Consider the following 23,604-nt stretch of genomic DNA (forward strand, 5'->3'; position numbering starts at 1 on the left):
TGCATGCAGCTGCTGACGAATTAACTCCCTTCACACCCCAAAAGAAGAAAGTAGCACTTTTTCCCTCTTTTCCTGCAACTCTGGATTTCAGGCTTTATTATCGATGCTGGTCATAAATAAATAGTGACTTTTACCGTCCTGGGACCTTTAAGCAGCATTTCACAGCGAAATAACAAAAGATTAAAAGCTCTTTGACATAGCAGGACATGGTCGGACACAGAGGAGAGAAAATCCAGGAGTCGTTTTAATAAAATAAATAAAATAAAAGGAGGTTTATCTGGAAGATGTTATTCCGGTGAGGTGTTTGGAAACTGAAGGGAAGCCCAATGAGCGACACACAGTCCACACTCACTGACAGGTAGGTGTTCTTCTCTGATTTCAATGAATTTCAAGTGTATTTGTTGACATTTTATGGGGATAAAACGTCTTTCTGTCCTGTTCATAAATGTACCTAAAAAAGCGAAACTCCATTAAAAAAATCCTTTAATTTAAGCTTGCATTGCTTGTTCGGAAATATAGCCTAGAACGAGAACATAATATGTCATGTGTTGTCTTTAATCCCAATTTTAAAGGCGTTTTTATTTATCAGCTATACGCCGGATTGAGCACAGGCCTTCGTTATTTCTTGCAAGTTTTTTTCTATGATTTATTATATTTAATATTTCTCTGGGAAATTCAAATCAAGCCTAAATGTACATGTTTCATAACGGAGTTCGTAAAAGTTTTCCCAGTGACAAGTTATATCCCTTTTCACTTTTAATGACAGTCTATGGTGTCAAACCAGCAGAAGGAATATTTCTGGAATTACAACATTCTTTACCTGAAGCTTACTGAAAGCTCCCAGAGCTTTTTTCCTTTCCTGATGACCTGCAGGTGAGGATGCTGAAGAGCACGTCCCACCTTTTGGTAAAAAGTTTTATCTGGAGCACATTTATTGTTATCTGGCTTCTTTTTTCCTTAAAAATCTTTCCGGAGCACATGTGGAGGTTCAGAAAAGTCTTTGACAGCTTCTTATGTTTCATTCACAGCGTGTTCATCTACGAGCCATCAAACACAAAAACTCCAGCTCTGACTCACATTAACCTGCAATTTCATGACTTCCCTGTATTGACAGCAGAACAGACAGACTAATTCACGGGAAAACATCTCTTTTGTGTCCTTTTTTGTCTGGTTCTTGGCTGAGAGGTAAAGTCCCTGATAAAGTTGGATAAAATCTTGCAGCTCTGGTGTTCGCTGGTATCAGCTTGGAACAGCTTGGTTTTCCATGTCCACAAGAACCATATGAGGTGAAATATTGTAGGAACATTACCAGTTGACTTTCAGCTTTTCAGATTCCATCCGACATAAGTCACTTGTATATTTTTATGCTCAGTAATCAGGAGTTTCCTCTGAGGAAACGCCAAAATAAAGGCACACATGACTGCCTCGGAAAGGCAAACAAAGTCATTTGATTTCTTGACCTTCAGCCTGCAGAGAGGACAGAGCAGTTTGTCTGCTTTCCCACTTTATAGAACAATGAGCCTTTTAATTTTCTGAACATTACAACCATGAACAACGGAGGGACCAACAGCAGTAATTATATATGGCATTTAGATGAAACACGTATGTAAAGCAAGAGCAGCATGAGACCTTAACAAGCGGCCCAACTCTAAAAAATCTCACCTGAAGAATACACAACGTGAATACTAAAGGACAGATTAGAATAAAGACGAGAATTACACCTGCAAATACCATTTTTTTTTTTTTTTATTTTTTTTTTTAAAGTTTGTTTAATGCCAGATATTGTCACTGAGCAAAAGTTTTGGAGTCTTTACGCACAGAATGACGGCAAGCCTGGCAACCTCAGTGAGAAGATAAGACTTCAGGAAGCTGTGGTGATTAGATGATCACTGTGCCTGAATGCTGTTTGTCATGAAACAGGAGCAGCACGTGACTCCCCCTTTAAACATCTTTACATTTTTGTCCGTGAGCAGATTAAGGGACTCGGACACAGGATGTCTTATTACTTCGGGATCATTAAACGTGTCAGTAGGTGGTATATTGGATATTGGACAGAGATAGTTTCCCTGTTTTTTTTTTAATCTTCATATTGACTGAATATTTTCTGTCAATGACTTAATTGACTTAACAAAAACTGTGCATGTCACTTTTTACCTTTAACCTCTTTTCTGGGTTAAAAAACTAAACAAACAAACCCATGAAATAGACAATTGACACAAAATTATCTACTCAAACACAAATTGAAAGAAGAAGTCTGATCCTCTCATGCAGTCACACTTAAAAGATCTATTTGTATCACAGAGAAATAGACGCTGTGAAGTGTCCCCTTAATCCAAAAGGAGAAATGAAAATTTCAGTAAAGGAAACGACTGGCCTTTATAGAGTAGAACCAGCAGAAAAAGCTCTGGGCCTTTTTTAAACTCTGAAAATACCACTTCCTTTTATTTTAAGCATATGGGCAATGTTGCTGTGATTAAATTTAGCCGTTTAAACAGTGGAGTCATTGTGTGATAGTGCTGGGAAAACTGTCTCCTCTTCAGATAATGAACACTGCCGATATATACTGATCTGTTTCGTGGAGTTTGACTGTAACTTCAGCAGCTGGTTATCTTAGTTTTAATGTCTGTGTCTTGTTTGGATTCATCAATTAAGGCTCCAATACAACATTATTCAGCAAACTGAAGTGTAGAGACTGGAGAAAGGGATAAGAATCTGAAACGTTCAGGTCATTGAGTACTCAATCTATTTCCACATCATGTTGAATATTGAATCATCAGCCCTCATGTTAATAAATTCAGATTGTCAGTTTGCTAATTTCCCAGCAGAGTGGAAAAACACATGTTCAACGTACCGTGCAGCAAACACACTTTGTCGTATCCTGTCAGAGGTTGCTGCTGCGTTTCATCCGTGTCAGTTTGCACTGTGTTTTTACTAGCAAATGAATTGTATTTGAATCTCACTGCTGATCCTGTCACGTCTCTGCATCATGAGCTCAGAGACGAAGGCCGAGCCCCGAGCAGGCTCCACATCTCTGAAGTTACGGCTCTCCTACGACAACATGATGTTGGCTCACTGTGTAAATGTGACACGCTCATCTGTGGATGTTGAAGGTTGCTGCTGGAGGCTGTGCTGCAAAAAAAAAAAAAAAGAAAAAGGGCACCACAGTCACCCAGCAACACTTGTGCCAACCCCGCTTCATTTTGGACGATGTTCAAAGGTTTCTCAGTGAGAAGAATTTAGTTTGAGGAGCCTGCAAAGTTTCTCCTAGCATTTGTGATAATTTACTGTCAGGATGTGAGAGCCACGCCAGCATGGGGTGTAAAACCATCCTGTCTCCAGTGCAGCTCATGTTGGAACCACAGTTTGGGAAGTAGCAGCAGCCTGTTAAACCTTTTTTAAAGAGGAGGAAAGAAAAGGTTTATTTGAACATGACTTTTATTGTCATTGTTCCAGTTAAATGATTGTGCTCTGTTATCCATGGAGACCAATGGACTTAGTCTTTCAGCAACACGAATCCGTGAATGAAGATCACACATATATCAGGTGGAGACGTGTTGACAGGTCAGTTATTATTTAACGTCACGCAGCCTGCAGTCTTTGTGATTCTCACAAAGGAAAATCACCACAATTAGCCGTGCTCCTCTTTCTTTTTGTGAGTGTTTGGCTGTTTCACTGCAGCATCATCTCCAGCTCGTGTTCATTGCCACAGGCTGTGGACCAGCGCTTCAGCTCTTTGTCACACAGTTTTGCTGATCTGTGTTTTTTTTTTTTTTTCCCCCACCCCGCTGAACCGCCCCCCTCGGTCCACCTTACCCCGGGCTTTGACGGGAAGTGGTGACATCACTGTTAAACAATGTCTGTCGGGCCCAACAGTCCGCCGACTCTTCCTGGCTGACTGACAGTGCCGGTGGTGACGCATCACTGCGGGAAGGCTACCGGCCAGACAGAGCTCGCTGCCATGTTACTGCTGACACCCCAGCACCCTAAAGCTCTGGGATCAGCTGTATTTCACCCCATAAATTAAAATTAAAAACCCCATTGTGATTGGTAAATGTTGTGCATTTCTTTGTATTTGGAAAGTTGCAGGAGGCTCCTGAAATGTTTCAAAGAAATGGTAGTTTCTGTTTTCCAGGCCATGGTAGATAATCCAACAGGCTGACTGCTCGAGGCATTTGGCTGAATATATTTTCATGTTTTGTTTTGTTTTGTTTTTTTGTGGTAATTTTGTGTCTTTCAATCGAGGTCGATAACTTCCAAAGAGACAACCGCAAAAAGACTCTAAACAACCACAAAGGAACTGGAAGACTGTAAAAGGTTCATCTAATAATCTGTGATATTGAAGTTGACTTAAAGGGCAATGATTGCAGTTAGAGAGTCCGATCTTGGAAGAACAGTTTTTTTTTTTTTTTGTGTATTTTTGGGGTCTCAGTCTTGCTGAAGATGGATTCACAAGAAATCCAGTCTAGTCCAGATGTTTGCTGAGATTCTTCTTTTTGAATTCATCTGAATCTTCCTATTAGAGCTCATTTAATCTAAATTGAATGCAAATCATCAAACAGCCGATCCAAAAGATGCATGTTCAGAGCTGTGTCGGTCCTGAAAAATAACTTTTAGGCCAAGGATGAGCGGGAAAGCTCTGCCACGACAAACAAACGTCTTCAGATTGATAATCCATCACAATACAAATGTGTGAAATTCTTTTAAAACTGCGTGACAAGAAAAACTCACTCATAAGAGATGTCGTGAAGCTTCCTTTGAGACTGCTCAGCGTGTCACACCATTTCTGCAGATCTGTCAGCTGCACGTTTCATCCTCCTCCCAAAGGTTTATTCCCTGATCCAGATTCTGCTGTGTCGGGCAGCCTGCAGGGGTTTTACTGTTCAGATCTCAGAATGAATGTACAGTTTTTATTCTGTGATAAATCAGCAGAGAGCTTCAAGAGGAAACAGCCTTCAAGATCTAAATTACACATTAACATGATTTATGAGCTCAGAGAGCTTATCAACACATCATCGGCTCGGGGACTTACAACATTAAAGCTTTATTTATATTGCAGACTGTTTCCAGTAATGTAATCCTCATATTTGGTGATGGGAGATAAAGAGCGGATTATTTGAGGTTGTTTTGTTGTTTAAGTTTTCAAACTTTATTCTATGAAACATTTGTCTTACGTGTTTGACTGATACTTGATGAGTTAATTCAGTTGACAATTTCTCTCCCTTTCTCTCTGAACCAGAATGCCACTCTCTCCATAAACCCAGCGACAGGTTTGTTTATTTCCATGAACTTCTTTAGTTTGTGTATCCATCCGCTGCTGAAAATAGTTCTCAACAAACACACAATTTACCCCTGTTGGAGGAAACATTTCCTAAAAGCTCCAGCTGCAGAGGAACTAATGTACTTTGGATCGAGAAATAATCCGACACTTTCCTGATTTCGGCGTCGTCATGGGATTTGATGACAGTTATAAAATCTAAGATCTCACCCGCCTTCACTTTTCTGGTGTGTTTGGAGGTTGAGATTCTTTCTCACTGGGCTCTTTTCTCCCAGCCTGTGGAGCTGAGCCCTTTGCTGTTATCATCCCAGAGGAATTATCTGGTATTTTTGGCATCTGAGGCCCAAGTGGACTGCTGGATGGTTGTTTTCTTTTTTTTTTTTCCTGTCCTTCTTTGATAACTGTAGACAAGACAACTGCAGAAAGTCTGAACAAATTGGCCAGCAGACTTTTATCCCAACTGTGTGACACCAATACGACGAGATAATCAGTGATTCCTTTTCACATCTCACACAGACACTTTTCCTCTGCAGACCTGTGTGTTTGTGAACTTCTGAAACTTTAACATGTTGTGAGCAGAGCCCGGAGGATCCATCAGCTGATATCACCATATTACATATGTCCTGGTAATTCATCAGCTGATAAGTGACAAGAAAATGCAGCACAGAAGCTCCAAAGATATTTTTAGGCCTTTTAGAAACAGTGCTGCCATTCATCTGTTCAGTACAGAGCAGCTACCAGATCATTTGTTTTGTAAAAATCTCCTCCAGCTAATAAAATGATCCTCCCTGTTTATTCTGCACAGCCTATAAAAAATAAAAACTGTGGCCTCGGGAAGATGCAAGTTAGAACAATGACAAATTCAAAGTGTGTTGTCTTGTGTTACGACAGAAATGGAGCCATCATTGTTGAATTTGCTCAGAATCAACCCAGACTTCAGAAGTGAAATGAAACAAGATCCAGATTATTAAATCAGCGTTTTTCAACAGCTTCATTTTGTTTGTGCGTTCAGCAACATTTTTTTTTTTTTTTTTTTTAAAGCAGTTCATGTTCTTGTTGGGACGAATCGCAGCTGATCTAAGCCAATTGTGAGTCATGTAATATTGTCTGTGTGACTTCTCCTTATAAAAGCAGGTCGCTCAGTTCAGTTATTGTGTCTGAACAAAGATTGAGTCATCTTAAATGGAGGGAGGCAGAAGCTTTAAGCAGGCTTTGATGTTGTCTTGCTGATTTTTGGACACTTAAGTGTGCAAAACAAAGTGCGACGCTGGAAGGTGAATATCTCCGTCTCAGCCAGCAGTCGTTTCTTAGCTGCCACCCACTGAGCAGGATGCAGTCTGTCCTCGTCTCGCCGCGTCTTATCAGCTGCTAATCTGGTCCGACCACAGCAAGGAGGCTCCCTCAGCGGGCCGCCCCGTCGCCCTCATACTCTCCTGTTCAACATCATTTCCAGCGTTTTGTCTGTAACTGTGACAGTTTGTTGTGGAGTCATTTCACTTTCCTCTCAGATGCACAGAGAACCTTTTTTAGGTTTTCTGGATCATTTCATCACTTTTCTCTGCAGTGTTAGGCTCGTCTCACACACTCTGGGAGCTGAGTTGAGGTTTCCTTCGCCTGGCCTTCTGTCTTCCTTCAAAGACACTTGTGCGCCGCCTCCTCCTCCTCCTCCTCCCCCTCCCCCCTTCTCCTCTGTTTCTTTCCCAGCCCTCTCCCACATTCAGGAAACTGGAGCAGAGCCAAAAACCCCTAGTCTCCGTTTCCGGGAATCTGTCTCACAAAGCCACAGTTTAGTAAGTTGGCCCTGACGTGGGAGCCATTGTCAGAGGCCCTGGGCCCCCATTGTCCGAGGGAGGAACAGCAGCACAAACAAAACCCCCTCTTGCGGAACAAGTAGGAGGTGCTGAGGGCGGGGGTCGGAGCTGTGCTATTAATAAATAAATCACCACCACCATCAAGCTGAGCTCCCATGAAGGAAATGCAGTTTAAATATAAAGCGCAGTCTGTAATTTATTCACTATTAGACTGTCAACTGGAGAACCATACACCGAACTTCTGACTGCTGACGGTGTGCAGCCTGGAGCTGTGTGTGTTCCACATGATAAATAATAAGAGCTTTGATGTTGTTCCATCTTGTGTGTGTGTGTTCATTTCAGTCCGGCTCTCTTTGCCCTGTTATATCTTCATTTTGGGAAAACACCACGTGTATGATTGACTGATTGAGTCATTGGCATGAAGGTGAAAATGTTCTGGGCTTTACCTCCCAAAGAGATCATCATATATAAATATATATTTTTCAAAAACGTGCATTGTTCTACAAGCTGTGTACTCGTTATTTGTTCGGTTGGGCATCACTCCAAAGAGCCTAACTGTAGCCGGCTCCATAATTGTGCATCATAAGTTTGGAGATCTGAGTAGCTGGAGCTTCTCAAGTCTGATGTTGAATTTCAAACAGCGAGCCAGGAGGGGCATTTGGAGATTTAGAGGTAGATTATTAATATCTATAGTTGAATTTGAATGCTTAAGTCTTTTTGTCTCACTTTCTTTAGGACCCCAAGCATTCTCAACAAAGACCCCACAGACAAGAAACCGAAGAATGACAAATCCTCCGTCTCCCTCAAACATGAATTTGATCCAACAGGTAAGAGAGCATGCCGTCTGTTACGCGCAAGTCCTTTTGAATTTATGTCTTTGGGTTTTATTATGGTTTCCATTTTTAAAACAATCAGCTGTTCCACATTTTTTACTCTGGAGGCCGGTGAGGGAAGAGAGGGGAGATGGTGTGGATGTTGGCAGCTCTCAGAAACAAATTGTTAAGGTGGTTGCCTGGGTTGCGGGGTCGACATTAATCCTTCCTGCCCTTTTCTTCACCCTGGAGTCTGGAGGCTCTTACATGGAGGCCAGAAAATTATCCACTCAGCTCACTCAGATTATGCTTTGAAGTGGGAGAAGGAAAATGACTACGTCGCTAAACTTCCTCGGCGGCTGCAGGAAGAACGCCTCTTGATCTTTGCAGACTTCAGCGTGTCCGAGAAGTCGGAGCGCGGGGAGACGTTCGCTGACACCGCTGGGTCGAGAAACGTGTCTGATTTCACAGGGTCGTGAAGATGTGGCAGATTTACACGGGTGCTATTCGCTGTCCCTCTGGCACACGGCTGTGGGATTTCTCGTTTCTCTACTTCTTCACATAACGTTCAGTTTTAATTGGATACCCAGTCAGCATCCACCAGCAGAACAGATTTCAACCCACCTGTAATCATACAGCTGTTCTTTGTGCACAGAAGTCCAAAGCTTTCACTACAATACGTTCATTATGTCTACGTGTGTTTGCACCGCCCGCTCCTTGTTCAAGCTGTTCACCTTGTCCGGGGTTCTGTACAATGTATATAATTCTGCGTGCGTCTTCTGCATAAAAAGTCTTTTCCTTGCTGAAACAGAAGCATCCAGCAAACACGAGACTCATTAGCAATTGTACAAATAACAGCTCAGATATGTGTCCTTTGCAGTTTTCCGCAGAATAAGGTCACAGTCGTCAGGATGTTCTGCACTGCAGTCTGAAAATGTGCACAGCGTTTCCTGCAGTTCCTTTATAGCTGTCGGAGGACCTGCCTGCATTGTGGCGAGGAGACATTTTTAGAGATGCTCCGAGTCTGTTATTTCCCCACATCTTACCTTTGAGGGTTGTTTTTCCAGGAAAAGTCAGGGAATAATGAGAGATAACAAAGTGCTGCATGTGTCCATTTGCATTGAGCACTTGTCAGCGATGAGGAACTTTTTTTTTTTTCTTTTTTTTTTTATGTTTCCACAGATGATATTTTACACAAAAGCTCTCAGAGACAAGAGAGCAGAAAGGGTCTCTTGTGGTTGTTTCCAGTTTTCTCGGAAAAAGGCTATTTAAAACCCTTCTCTGGTCTTGATTTGTCTCTTCCTGTGTGAAAGGATTCGACTCCACCAGACAACCAGTATTCCAGATACTCTGTGCCAAACAGTCCGAGGCAAAATTCTTCAGTTGTGTATTAAATCTGAAAAATATACACAAAACAGTTGGGCTGTAAATAAAACACCGTATTCATTGTGAGTCTGTTAGTGAGGACTCTTCTGTGACTAACTGTCATGTACATATATCTTATAAGGTAACACGGTGTGTGTTTGTCTTTGTGTGCAGGTCTTGTCCAGCGTTGTGTGATAATCCAGAGAGATGAAAATGGCTTCGGGCTGACCGTCAGCGGAGACAACCCCGTGTTTGTGCAGCTGGTCAAAGAAGGTGATGCTCACGTACAAACCCCAAATCACTGCGCACGTAAAGTCAACACCTCTGAGTTTGGTCTTTTGTGTTATAGATGGGGCGGCAATGCGAGCAGGCGTCCAGACAGGAGACAGGATCATCAAGGTGAGTCTCTCCCTCTTTTGTCTGCCTTTTTCCTCCTCATCTCAGATCAACTCTATTTTCTGAGAGACATCAAGTTTTAAATGCTTTTAATGATAACAACAATCCATAATAATCTTAAACTCTCTTGGCAGGTTAATGGGACCTTAGTTACACATTCCAACCACATAGAGGTTGTAAAGCTGATAAAATGTGAGTATTTCGTGAGGAGTTAGCGATGAACATCTTTGAAACTGAGTTTTTTTTTTTTTTCATTTGCTGCTACTTTTTGCTGTTTAAAATAAAATCAACATCTCAGCACATCAACTCCCGCAGCTGCTTATGATAGGCTTAACCAGCTGTCCATCAACCACACATGAACGCAACGCACGCCCCTTTGTGCTTTAGCTGTTAAAACCTCCGTTTAACAAATGTGTTTAATTTGTAGAGAAAAGTCGGGGGGGCTTCCTGCTCCCCGCTCGGTCTGCAGCCGGACCTTGATGCATGTATCAGTGTTGTTCTTTCCCTTCATTCCTTTCTCATGACTCCTCGCAGCGGGCTCCTATGTCGCCCTGACGGTGCTGGGGAGGCCTCCGGGCCTTCCTCAGATCCCCCTGGAGGAGGAAGAGGATGCAAAGGAGGAAGGGGCAGATTTCAGCACTCCCTCCTCTCTCTCTGTGCCGACCTCACCCGTGCTACCAGGCGGGGAGCGTTGCAGCCAAGAGCAGGTGACCCCCCCTCCACCTGATGGGGTAGGGACCACATACTTTTGATATTGACTGGCTTGAATGAGTGAATAAATTACTGAGATGTGACACAAACTACTCTTATTTATAATCTACAGATTACAGATCTAACTTTCCTGTTAAAGTCAGCCTTAAAGTTTGTGTTTAATCTTTTAAGTAAGAGTAATCAGACGGATGGACTGATCCAATTAAACTGAATTAAGGAAGTGTAATTTGTAAAATAAGCTTTTTAAAATGATATAAAAATGCATTCTGTGTTCAGACGCACTGTGCAGGAACTTCATGCTTATTTTATGTTGTGTGGATTGTGCTGTTGCGTCTGGGTACTGAACTGAATGTGTAACGCTCTGCGTGATGTTGTTTTAAGCCGTGATAAGAGTCATGACGTCAGAGGCTTATCTCTCTGGCACGGCCCACGCATTATTACAGCTCATTATTTTTGATTGGCCACATCGTTTCAGTCCATTTCTCTGAAAAATGCTGCACAGTGTCAACAATCTGTTTCATTCAGTCTGCTGAATAAATTCTTCCATGTTAGAATGATCTAATTGTTTGCACCATAATTATACAGTTTATTTTATCATTCGATGTGAATTTATTTAATTCATTTATGACTGTCCTTCTGTTCCCCTTTCCTCTTCTTCACTTTCAGTTGAGTATCACTTCAGTTTTTCTCACTTGAGTTGCTTTATATGTTACAGGAACATTCATTTTAATCTGACTTCAGCTGCTTCCTCTTTATTGCCTCTTTTAGGATGAGAGCAAACTCATGCGTAGCCACATGATCGACAACTTGCAAAAGATGTTAACCAAAGAGCAGCTGGACTTACAGGTGTGTGTGGGATACCTTTATGTAAATTCATGCCGATTTATATTTCCACCTAAACTGGGATTTAAACGTTTGCGTGAAGGCGAAGGAGGAGGAGTGCAGCAGAAAACCCCGACCCAAGCTGGTGAAGGAGATCCAGGAGGCGAAGAAGCACATTTCACGGCTGCAGGAGCAGCTCGGCAAAGCGACGACACTGATCCAGGTACCAAACGTGTTATTTCAGTTTATTTTCCAAACTCCAGAAACAAGATAAATCTCCAACCTTTGTTGTTTGAAGAAAGCTAAATGTTGATAACTAGAGAAGTCAGCACTGTTATCACAGGTAGTTATTATTATATCATTGATTGTTATTACAAATATGTTACCATAAATCATTTGTCCACCTGTAAAACTCAACATTCACAGCTGTGGCGTTGTAGATCAACAGATTAAAGACCAGCATCACGTGGCTCCCCTTATTTTCCAGTGGAGTCTCCTAATCGTTAATAAATAATAGAAACATGAATAAATGTGGTCCAACCATCAAACAGAAATGATTTAATAGTTAACTGAAGAGGAGGAGGAGGCTCGCAGCTGCGTCATCTGTCCACGATGATGAGGAGTAAATGAGTTTACCTCAACATCATTATTTCTCTGCTGTGTGGATCAAGCTCGAGCCCCTCGTGCCACTTCCAGCTCTTTTGTCTGCGTGACCTTTGGTAATTGTTCCTGATAAGATCGTGGACTTCTCATGTGTGTGTCTCAGGATGGAGTCACTGTGTCCAGGGAGGCTGAGGTGGGGGTCGACGGCGGGCCTCCTGCGAAGGAACCAGCTTCATCCTCGGGGGGTGACGGCGGCAACGACAGGCCCTCGACTAATAATAACTCCGTGGGTATAAAAACAGCAGCTTGTGTTGAATCACTTTGTGCTGATGTGTGTTATGAACCTGGAGTTTCACTCATTACCTGTTTAATGTACTAACCAAACAGACACTCTGTAGTTTAAGTTTAGCCATTGACTTCTACTTTCTTTTTTTTTTTTTATTTTGTACATTTTAAAGTACAAATTTCCTGCATTTATATCAATCAACAATTAAAAAAAGGGATAAAACTGAATGTCGGCAGTAGAAACGTGTTCTGACGGCTGCAGTAAATGTCTTTCTTTTAAAGATAACTCGTGCTTTCTCAGATAATATTTAACTTAGGTCTTTAAATAGCTTTTTAATACACTTTTCCTTTGAAATATCTTTATGCTCGGCTCTGTTTCAGAGATATTTAAATAAATAAAGCTATGGCTCAGAGCTGTTCAAAGCAGGACAGTCTGTCACACACGGCGGTAACTTTTTCATCAGTTTTGGATTAAATAAGAAACTCAGCTGGACTCTGCTGGCGAAAAGAGGTTGTTGTCCGATCTGAAGATGTCACTAATGGACATTTTTCACAGTTTTGTCCATCCATCTAATTTCTACCCTGTTTACGCCAGCAAAGCCACGGGGGGTCTGCAGACAAACAGGCTGACATTGGCGAGGGTGGGATACATCCTGGACGGGCCGCCAGTCAGTCACGTGGCCGACATATAGACACACATTAACTCGCACACACACACACACACACACATATGGGCCATTTACAGTCTCCTATTAATTGTCTTTGGACGGCGGCAGGAAGACGGAGGACATGGAGGAAACCGATACAGACAAAGAGAGAACAAAAGGCCTGCGTTCTAACCACTGCACCACCGTGCCACTTTAGAACTAGTTAAGACGTCAGTCAGTTTCTAAGTTAAAGCATCTTGTAGATTCTTGACCTGAACATGATGATTATCACCCCCCCCCCAAAAAAAAAAAAAAAAAGACCCCCTTATTAAACAGAGATCAGGTGCTGCTGGCTGCTGTACCCACGACCTGATGCTAAATCCAGACAAAACAGAAAGCCCCCCCTGAACATAGAGCTCACGCAGACTTCCTTGTAATAACAAATTATCTTTTTATCACAGCTGCTATAAATAGAGATGAAATTGTCTTATTTTCCAATCTCTGGGGATTTCCCAGCATTCAGAACCAGACTAAACAATCAATTTGGCTTAAGTGTTGTGTTGCTCTGTATATTAATGTGTACTTGTACGTGTGTGTGTGTGTGTGTGTGTGTGTGTGTGTTTTGGTTAGGGTGTGTCTCAGATGCATGGTGGCCCCTTCTTAGAAAATCCAGGCAAGAAAGAGACACCCTGTCAGAGCCCGGACGTCGGCCGGCGAGGCGGACTCAGCTCATCGGCCAACGCTGAGGACAACACTGACGCTGTAAGACACACACACACACACACACACACACAGTAAAGTCATGTCTTTCTAATTCCTTTATCTCATTTTCAGTTGGATACAAGTGAACAATTTGTTAAATTGCTATTTAATAAGGATGACAAATCTCTGCATTTATCCCTGAATCTGTCACCCAGGACTCCAGTGCCCAGTGCATTGTGGGTAATCCGCCTTACCTCATCCACCCCCAGATTATTGGAGCGGAGGATGACTACTTTGATTCTCAGCAAGAGCAGGTATTTGGAGGAGCCACTGAAAGAATAACTGGACGTGAGGTTGACTGGATACAGAATGATATTATTATGTAGTAATGTATATTAATATGGAAGTGATGGAACAAACAGTCACGCAGTTATAAAGTTTCCTTAAAGGTTAGTTGACACCTGAAGGCCTCAGCTAAAAAAAAAGCTGAAGCAAATAGTTATTGTGAAAATGAAATGAATTAAAAAGGTGCTAACTGCGTTTCCTTCTGCATGCGTCTGTCAGATTAACGGACAGTGCAGCTGTTTCCAGAGTATCGACCTGCTGAAGTCTCGGCCGGCTCACCTGGCAGTTTTCCTCCATCATGTCGTCTCACAGTTCGACCCCGTGCCTCTGGTACGTTTACACACCAACAAAATGTTAAATACTTCTCTTCTCTATCTGAATCCCTCTTACTTTAGATAACTGGTTCCTAATGACGGTTTAAATTAGAGCTCACAGAGCTTCACTGACAACACTTAGCAGCAGGATGAGTCCATTTTGAATTGGTTATAAAAAAAAAAAAAGACTATTTACACTTTCTCACAACTTTTTATATGTTTATATGTTTTCTAACATGAAACAGAAAAGCTTGTTTTATTTGTAGTGAATGATGTAATCTGTTAAATCACTGTGAGGCTCAATGAAATAGTCAGATAATTCATATTCCTCCGACAGCTGTGTTACCTCTACGCTGACATGCACAAACAAACCAGCTCCAAAGAAAGCCGACGTTTCTTCATGGAGTTCCACTCGCTCTTCATGGATCGAACAGCGGTGAGTCCTTATTTTCTCTTGTTTTTTTTTGTTTTTTTTTTTGTCCTTCCCCAGCGAATTTGACTGAAGCGCTGTTTTCTTCCAGCACTTTATTTTATTTAAAATGTTTTTGTCCTCTGTAGAATCTCAAAGTGTCCGTGCCAGAGACGATTGGAGCAGAACTGGGTAAGAACATGAAAGACGTCTTTGATTTGTCTTTGTTTATTTTTATTTATGAACAATATGAAAATCTTTAACCAGAGGTGGGTCGGATTTTGAATTAGGGAAACACTTGTCCGGTGCAATTTGTCTGTCAGTATCTGATAACATTGCTTTTTCTTCCTATATTTAAAAAAAGAAAAAATCCAAACTGCTGTGGTGTAAAAGTTTCAAAGTTGTTGTGCTCAGTTGTTTGTTGAGTTAAAAGTTGCAGTGAGGAGCTTGCAGGTTGACTCTCTTTTGGGGGTTTGTGTTGGCGTCCACACAGAGAAGCGGAGGCTGGAGTTAATCCCCGAGGATCTCTGCAAACAGTACACCCAGCTGTTACAGGACACACTGCTGCCAGACCTGCACAAGAACCTGGAAGACTTCAGGTAAAAGGCACATCACTGGCCCACCGAGCCACCGCTCTCAGCCGCCCATCGCTCTGTGTGGTGCCATTTGTGCGCTTCTTCTTTGCAGACAGAAGCGCAGCATGGGTCTGACGCTGGCTGAGGATGAGCTGTCCAAGCTGGACGTGGAGCGAGGGAAAGACCAGCAGGCCTCGGAGAAGGAGTGCTCCTGCGCCGAACACATCATCTCCAAGATCGAGGACGTCCTGTGAGTCCCTGAACGCACACACACACACACGTGCACATTCAAATATTCACTTCCTATATTTCTATTGTGGTTTTGTGTGCGCTCACCTGGAGTTGCTCATTGCAGGTTGACTTCACAGCCCTCAGAAGACGAGAAGTGGTAAGAGACGGGGTTTTTCCACCGATGTGTACTTTTGGGGAACTGTTTTAGCTTCTCTTCATTTTAGAAAGCTTCTTAAATCATCATCTCATCTGTGCTTCATACACATTAACGCACATTTGTGTGTTAGTAATTAGAGTAAATTCAAGATGAAACAAGTAAAGAAAATTTTAAATATATTCAAATATTAATTAAAGAGTAAAGAAATGGAATGTGTGACAGTGTGGCACATTCAGTTCTTGAATGTGTCAATGGAGGAGTTGTGTTAAAAGAGAAACACACACACTAAATAACAACCTGCTTGTGCGTCTTGTGTTGTTGCAGCCAAACAATGCAGTATGTGATTCTCACCTACATGAAGCACCTCGGGGTGAAAGTGAAGGAACCTCGAGGCCTCGAGCACAAACGAGCACGAATCAATTTCCTTCCCAAAATTAAGGTTGGACTCTTTTCCACCAACACGTTAAATCATCTGTCAGCTGTTGTACAATAGAAATGGAGGACATTTATAATGTATAAAGTATAAAAAAATGTGAAATGGAGCTGGTGGTAAATAATTAAAGACATTCAGCTTAATGATCTGTGCTCCATTATTGTAAAGCAAAAATTTTAATAATTGATTTTTCTCAGTATTTAATTGTGTTTTGCGTGGATCGTTAACTTGTTCAGTCAATTAAATGCCAAACTATGTCTCACTGTCACCAACAGAAGAGCATCAAGCCTGAGAAGGAGGGAGAGGAGAAGGTGAAAAAGCCTCGCTTTCCCAACATCCTCGGACCGCCGAGGCGCCTGAGCAGAGTGGATTCAACTTCAGGTTAAGACAAAACTTCTGTTCAGCCCTTTAAAATATCACAAACATCTCAGCTTTAACGCAGAGTGATCTGTGTTTTCGTGAAGCCTCCAGATTTCGACCCGATGCAGGAAAAAGGAGGATGTATTTGTTTTACATCTAAATGTTTACGCTTGTGTGTGTGTCTGGCTCCTTCTGCAGTCGGTAAGGCCGTGGAGATGAACAAGCAGCGCTCACCGAAGCAGCCCCCCCATTCGGCCTTCGGCATCCCGGAGCAGCCCGACTCCGCCGCCTCGAATCCTGGATCACGGAGTCGTTCCAATCAGATCAGCGAGGGATCCGACGCTGGCGCCCAAGTTCTGCCCTCCCCGACGCACAGCTTCGCCATCGTTCAGGCCTCAGACACCAGCGGACACGACTCCGACTCCAGTTAGAAACTCCTGCTTCTCTTCTGTTTTATCTCTCAGTCTTTGTGGAGTTAATCTTGTGTTGGAATGGAAGGACCTGTTGTTCTGTTTGTTTGTTTGTTTGTTTTTTTACACACATCCAACACACATCCAACAATCATGCTCATCTTACTGTTCTGTTTTTCTCTTTACTCTCCAGACTTGTCTCCGTTCCCCATGCCGTCCAGACTTGGAGACGGTCTGCAGGCCGGAGAGCAGCAGGACGGCGTCTTCGTTCCGACCGGCACTCAGTTTGACTTCAGCCCGTCCAACCTGGACCAGCTACAGGAGGAGGATCAGGAGACATTCAGGTATTTACGCTGTCAGAATCAAACCAACCATTTTCAGACAGTCTTTTATGTGTCTGTAAAAGGAGAATGTGGTGGAAATGTATGATTTTTGGATTTGAATTTATGATCTGTGACTTTTGAAACGCCTGTCTCCTCCCTCTGTGTCCGCTCGGCAGCAGGATGGAGGTGCAGTGTGCAGCGAGCTCGGCCGACGTCCAGAGCGAGGACGACCAAGGCGGCGAGGTCGAGTGTGAAGACGACCTTCCGAACTGGCAGAGTCTGGTGAGCCGAGGCGTCCTGGCCAGCCTGACGCCGCAGGAGATCAAACGGCAGGAAGTCATCAACGGTGAGTCAGCGACGCCTCACGAGAAGATTTTAGAAACTGAAAGTGATCGAATGGAATAATCCCCGTTGTGTTCACCCCCTCAGAGCTCTTCTACACCGAGCGGGCCCACTTGCGGACGCTGAAGGTGCTGGACTGTGTTTTCTACCAGAGGCTGAACAGAGACGGCATCCTCCCCCCCGACGACATCAAACACATCTTCATCAACCTGGAGGAGATCATCCAGCTGCACGGTAACGCCAGAGTTACTCATTTCACATCTTCTACTGAAGCTGCCAATTTTTCTGTTTGCACAACAAGATAAATGAGAATTCGAACCCGCTTTCTGTGACGTGACCGTGCTAACCACTGCTCCACCGTGCCGGGAGATCAGCTGTCATGGGTTATGAATTTGTTGTTAATGAAGAAATGATTTCAGTAGAACAACACGAGAACAATGAATTTATGAATTGAGCCAAATGTTGAATTTCTTTCCCTCCACAGTTTCTATAACGGAGCAAATGACGGCGACCAGGAAGAGGAGCGAGACGTCGGTGATCGGTCAGATCGGAGACGATCTGCTGGCGTGGGTAAGACCGGCATCAACTCAGTATGTAGTTTTATAACAGGCTGATTATCATCAGGATGCATTAGATGGCTTTGTGTTTTAATAACCGGACCAAAACATGAACCACTGAACCTTACGTCAGTCAGAGTTTGGCTAAAATGTCGAGTCCACCTGAGAATACTGACTCACACGATGCAACAACTAATATTTCTTTTCTGTGTCGACTCCAGTTCAGCGGCAAGGAAGAGGAGAAGATTAAACGAGCGGTGGGAACTTTCTGCTGTAACCAGCCGTCTGCGCTGGAGCTCATCAAGACCAAGAAGAAGAAGGACCAGAGGTTCAACTTATTCATGCAGGTCAGCTGGTCTGCACGGTTTATTTGTTCTGGAAACACGACCACGGTGCTCGAGACGAACATCAGACGATGACTGGAATTTGAAGAATCCGCCCTGTTTATTTTTCCAGGGCTGTACAAATCCCAAAATGTGTCCGAAATAAAATCACTTCCAGTCTTTTTAAATATTTTATTTCATAGATATTTTGGGAACGAGATGGCCCTCCTGAAGGGGTTTACCCTGCTGTCGTATATGTTTGTTTGCTGTGAGTTACGAAGGTGACGGCTGATCATCCTCTTTATTCCACCTCGTTGTCTGCAGGAAGCTGAGAGCAACCGTCTGTGTCGCAGGCTCCAGCTCAAAGATATCATCCCCGTAGAGATGCAGAGGCTGACCAAATACCCGCTGCTGCTGGACAACATCGTGAAATACACGGGTATGATCGTGGATACACGTGTTCTCGCTCCTTATATCGGCATCAAATGCAGATATTTGGTTTTTCATTGTTTTGCTCCGTGCAGAGGATGGCGAGGAAAAGAAAAAGGTGAAGAAGGCCGGCGAGTGTTGCAAAAAGATCCTCAACCACGTCAACCAGGCCGTCAAAGAGGCAGAGAACATACAGGTACGCACATTTGGATCGTAGCCATATTTAAGTCTGCTAAAGGAAACGAAAGGTTTATCTGCAGTCTGTTTATCTCTCAACAGAGGCTGAAGGAATATCAGAGAAGGTTGGACATTTCCTCGCTCAAACAGAATGAAAACCCCATGATCCTGGAGCTGAAGGTACCCAACAGACAGCACAGTAGTTTTTTTTATTTTTTTTTATTTCTATCAGGTCACAGGAGGCGGAGAGATGAAGCTGTACTCTGTTGTTTTTTTTTTTTTTTCCTGCAGAATCTGGACCTGACGAAAAGGAAGATGGTGCACGAGGGACCTCTCTCCTGGAAAGTCAATAAAGACAAGACGATCGGTACATAAGGACAGCTCAGACAGTAGACGTGTTCCACGTGTGTACGAAATAAAATCCACAGCAACAAAGACCGGTGTTTTCCTTTCAGAGCTGTATACGATTCTCCTGGAGGACATTCTGGTTTTACTGCAGAAGCAGGACGAACGTCTGGTCCTCAAGTTCCACGGCAAGAATCCGGCCAGCGCCGCCGACACCAAGAACATCTTCAGCCCCATCATCAAACTCAACACCGTGCTGGTTCGTCCGGTGGCGACAGGTGAGAGCCGAATCCTCCGGGACGGAGCCTGGGTTATGATCCCCAGAGGATAAATCCTCAGAATAACTTCTACCTGATTTATACTAATATCTCACAGACTTGGTTCACCTGCAGAAAAATGTTTCTGCATTAACTGTGTTAAAGGCCAGTTCTTCTGCTCCCTCTTGTGATGTTACCTGCTGTCTTAATAATGTATATTAATAATCATGGTTTGGTTTCTGCGCTCATCAGACAACAAGTCTTTCTTCATGCTGTCCATGTCGGAAAACGGGCCTCAGATCTACGAGCTGATGGCTCAGACGGTGTCCGATCAGAGGACGTGAGTCTTGCGCTGCAAACATGGCGTCGTCATGGTCGTCTGCTTTTCCTTTTCCTGTCACCTGTTCATTTTTTTTTGTTTTTTTTCTCAGGTGGCAGTGCCTGATCACTCAACGTGCCGAGGCCATGAAGGCCAAACCTCACAGCAGCCACACACCTCCCGGCCAGTCTGAGTGAGTCTGATGTGTGCATTGATGTTACTGTTAGATTTATTATTATTATTTTTTATTGTTTCTAATGTAAGTCTTTTTCATTCTCAGCGCTGAGCGAGATGCCATTGAGATCATCGACCAGCCGTGTAAAGATCCAAACGGGACATCAAGTGGAGGTACCGACTGGAAAAAAAAAAAAAAAATCATGATCGTCTGCTGGCTGTAGCTTTCATGTGACAGATTTATGATTCATATCGCTGTAAATTTAATGTTTTCTGCATTAGCACAGTTAATTGGAAATAACTCTCGACTTTGTTTCTGTTCATCTATTTCTTCATCAGAATCTTTGAATTAGAAGCTGACAGGCATTGTGTCATCGTTTTTATCATTTTAAACTGATTATTTATCATCTTAAAGGCTTTTAAATTTGAATGAAGTCTTTTAAAATGCATTTTTTCTTCAGACAACCTCACCCCCCCCCCCCCTTTTTTTTTATTCCAGATAAAGACGCCACTTCCTGTCCAGACATCCAAACTCCGCTGGCCAGTATCAACCCCTTCGACGGCATGAAATCAGAGGACGAGGAAGAAGAGCTGGCTGTGGCGGACAGACAGGAGGAAGAGGAGGAGGATGAGGAGGTGGATGAAGCTGAACTCGAGGCCTTCCTGGATGGGCAGCTGGCAGACAGACTGCCCTTCCTGCAGCAGGAAGGGTCACGTCGGGGCATCGCCATCGAGGACCAGGAGCACAGCGCGTTCGGCGTGACCTCCTCCAAAGCTGAGGACGCTCTACAGACATGTAAGTCGGCCCAGATCAGATTAGACACCCACATAGTTTTGGTTTTACCTGCTTCGGTTCTGAAATTGAATTCTTTCTCTTTCTAGTGGCGATGCTCAAGCAGGCTCTTTTCAACCACATGATGAGCAGAGAGACGGAGGAGGAGAAGGAGGCGACAGAGGAGAAAAAGAACTTCAGTGCCTCCACGCCCGGGAGCCCCAAGGGGTCGTCTTCTGCTCGCCATGAGAGCCGAGCAGCCACAAGTTCACAGAAAGACGACCCACAACTCCCTCCTGGACACACAAACCCGTCGGAGACGACCGAACGCAACAGTGAGGCTTTCTGTGGATTTAACGGTTCTGCTGTATTTCTCCTATCAAATGGAAATGTGTTGTTGAATCGTTCCTCCTGCCCCGTCCTCTCCGTTCAGGTGGTTTTGTGGTTCTGGATTTCAACGTGGGCTGCGAAGAAAGCAGCACTGACGACGACGGCGGGTTGGGAGTCGATGTGGGCATCGACATGAGGAAGCTGTTGTCGTCCTCCTCGCAGACGGGAGGCAGCGGCGGGCCCAACCTCAGCCGGCAGCTCATGACACACCTGCGGCTCCTCCAGGCCGACCTGCAGTATCTGAAGGTATCCAAAACTGGGAGCCATCTGAATGGCTCATTGGCATTATCCTGACAGATATCTTCATTTTAAAAACAAATCTGCCATAGACATTTCATCACTGCAGTTCTTTCGTCATTTTCATTCATAGATGAGATCTAGAAGACATTTTGTTGAACCTGTCTTTAACCTTCGAGTCACATTTTGTTGTGATGATGTTTCCAGGAGGTGGAAATGAAGTACAACGAGCTGCGGCAATCACAGAGCGACACAACGACCGACTCAGACGACAACTATGGTGTGTTTCCCTTTTCCAAGTCGCCGGGAACGATCCGCTAATTTTCAACCTCTGTACATTCACCGTGAGCCTCAGTCACTTTGTCCCTCATGTCTTACAGACGGGATTCAGTGACGGCAGACTTGAGTCCTCTCTTGGACGTTCGAGTCGAGCTCTGCTGTGATCAATCCTCAACCCACTTCAGGCACATCATGGCAATCAGTGGATGAAATTTCCACTGTGAACTGAAAATCCTGAAACCAGCAGGACCGCAGAACTATGGGATTATCTGCAGATAATTCATGCGTTGGTATAAAAATAATAATAACCAAGCTCATAAATGATCTTAAACACTGGATACATGAAACAGAGAAGGGCAAGTCAAGAGTGTGAAGTCACATGGATGCAAAGCAGAGACGTGAAGCCCGACTTGTCCAGGACTCAGAGCACTGCTGTAAGCTTGATGTAAATATCTGCAAGAAGAGATGAGCGAGACCTCACGCTGCAAAGTCGAATATGCTTCAGGATGCACTTCCTTACTGTGTAAAAGCTCTGAATAACCATTCATCACGGCGACTGTCTTTTTCAAATTCAGAAACGTTCAGCGAAGTTGTTCACACCACCCCCAAAGTCTCTTTTCTGTTTGTTTGCATGAAACTGAAACTGAGGAGAAATGAAGGATTTGTTTGTTTGTTTGTTTTTGTTTAATTCAAACAAACACAAACAGAAAAAATTTACTCGCTCAGACTGGGTTTTTTTTTTTTTTTAATTAAACAAACGAGGCCAAACTTTTCCAGTTGCAGTGCTGAAGATCAAAATCCTAAATTTGCCTCTTTGTTTGTGGCACATTTATGTAAGTCAAATTTTATTTACTTGGAACTGAAAGCAGCAGAGTTTGTTCCTCACTCCTTTTCAAAAATACGCTCATTGTTATATTATTTCTGACGTGCAGGCAGCATTAATGTTTGTAAACAACCACGTGCATCAAAATTGTGACGTATTCCTGTAACCAGGTTTATAAGTTGAGTTTTATTTCTCTTCTAGAGAATAATTGTCTCACACAGAATCAGGAGCTGCTGTTTGTTTACTTGTTGTCTCCTCAGTTTGACACACAAAGAATGACTCTGCTCAGCATCTGACTTTAAAACTCTCCATAGCACTTGAATGTAGCATCAAATGAAATAAAAAAACAAAACAGAACTGAACTCAACAGGATGAACAGACCGAAGCTCGCTGACTTGGTGCTTTAAAGAATCACTGTTGTATTAGCGGAGTGACGAACACTGCAGCTAAGAGAAGAAATGTTCACTTTGTGCGCCACCGCTGCTGTTTTTCTGGTTGTGCATGCAGCTTCTGTAACGGATTCAGGCTTTTCACATCATGCGCACAAGCGGATAAAATGAATTGAAGTTATTTTCTGTTTGTGCTCTCTGAGGTGACCGACTAACCTGAGTGACCTTTTTCATACATAAACACTAAAAACAAATCAAATCCTGACGTTTTCTTCGGGTTCTTCACTCTGTCTATATGTTTGGTTTTAGGTACCAGCTACTAAACATTCACCCATCACCTAAATGTTTGGACTGACATGACAAATATATCAATATATCTTGGCCACAAGACTGCACAGACGACATCATGGCCTTGATTTCTGGACTAAAAGTCAAAATAAAGAAGAATAACCTAAAAAAATACAAAATCAAATGTAAAAGATGTACAATGTACAATTACAACTGTATCTCGAGTGTGTTTTGTGTTTGTGTTTGTCACACAGTGCAGTCATGTAGTGTTTTAACACAAACTACCTTAAACAAAGGTAAAGTAACCAGGCAGCATTAACCTGTCTTCAAATAATATGATTTTATTACATTACTGGAAAGGTGTCAGTTCATTTTAGCTGCTCCTGTGAGCAGTCTAACACGTCCTGAGTGGATTGTAAGATACGTTTAAATGACACAGTAATAAGATTTGGGACCGCAGCCATTTTTACGAGCTATTAAATAATGTGCATAAAAAGAAATGCTGAGCAACAAACTG

At 43.1% G+C, this 23,604-nt stretch overlaps 1 protein-coding gene across 1 annotated transcript; it reads left to right on the plus strand.

The window, feature by feature from the left end:
- Positions 1 to 292: 292 nt before the first annotated feature.
- arhgef12b (Rho guanine nucleotide exchange factor (GEF) 12b) lies at positions 293 to 23,314 on the plus strand. The gene is made up of 37 exons (XM_029519281.1): positions 293 to 358; positions 7,822 to 7,913; positions 9,438 to 9,536; positions 9,613 to 9,662; positions 9,794 to 9,851; positions 10,194 to 10,390; positions 11,139 to 11,216; positions 11,296 to 11,415; positions 11,959 to 12,081; positions 13,358 to 13,489; positions 13,645 to 13,743; positions 13,994 to 14,104; positions 14,426 to 14,524; positions 14,647 to 14,689; positions 14,991 to 15,096; positions 15,185 to 15,322; positions 15,428 to 15,460; positions 15,785 to 15,899; positions 16,169 to 16,274; positions 16,452 to 16,679; positions 16,857 to 17,007; positions 17,163 to 17,332; positions 17,416 to 17,562; positions 17,813 to 17,898; positions 18,107 to 18,232; positions 18,533 to 18,647; positions 18,733 to 18,833; positions 18,917 to 18,994; positions 19,106 to 19,181; positions 19,270 to 19,437; positions 19,669 to 19,756; positions 19,848 to 19,928; positions 20,016 to 20,083; positions 20,409 to 20,705; positions 20,792 to 21,016; positions 21,115 to 21,317; positions 21,516 to 23,314. The coding sequence occupies exons 1-37, from the start codon at positions 327 to 329 to the stop codon at positions 21,627 to 21,629; spliced, it is 4,353 nt and encodes a 1,450-aa protein (XP_029375141.1). The 5' UTR covers positions 293 to 326; the 3' UTR covers positions 21,630 to 23,314.
- Positions 23,315 to 23,604: the final 290 nt, after the last annotated feature.

Source organism: Echeneis naucrates, chromosome 14 (assembly GCF_900963305.1).
Source record: "Echeneis naucrates chromosome 14, fEcheNa1.1, whole genome shotgun sequence".
NCBI lineage: Eukaryota > Metazoa > Chordata > Actinopteri > Carangiformes > Echeneidae > Echeneis > Echeneis naucrates.

Excerpts from the sequence above, each read along its gene's own strand:
- arhgef12b (XM_029519281.1), top strand. The coding sequence starts at position 327 with ATGAGCGACACACAGTCCACACTCACTGACAG. Across the intron at positions 12,082-13,357 it reads CCTCGACTAATAATAACTCC|GGTGTGTCTCAGATGCATGG; the intron begins GTGGGTATAAAA and ends TGTTTTGGTTAG. Across the intron at positions 18,648-18,732 it reads CAACATCGTGAAATACACGG|AGGATGGCGAGGAAAAGAAA; the intron begins GTATGATCGTGG and ends TGCTCCGTGCAG.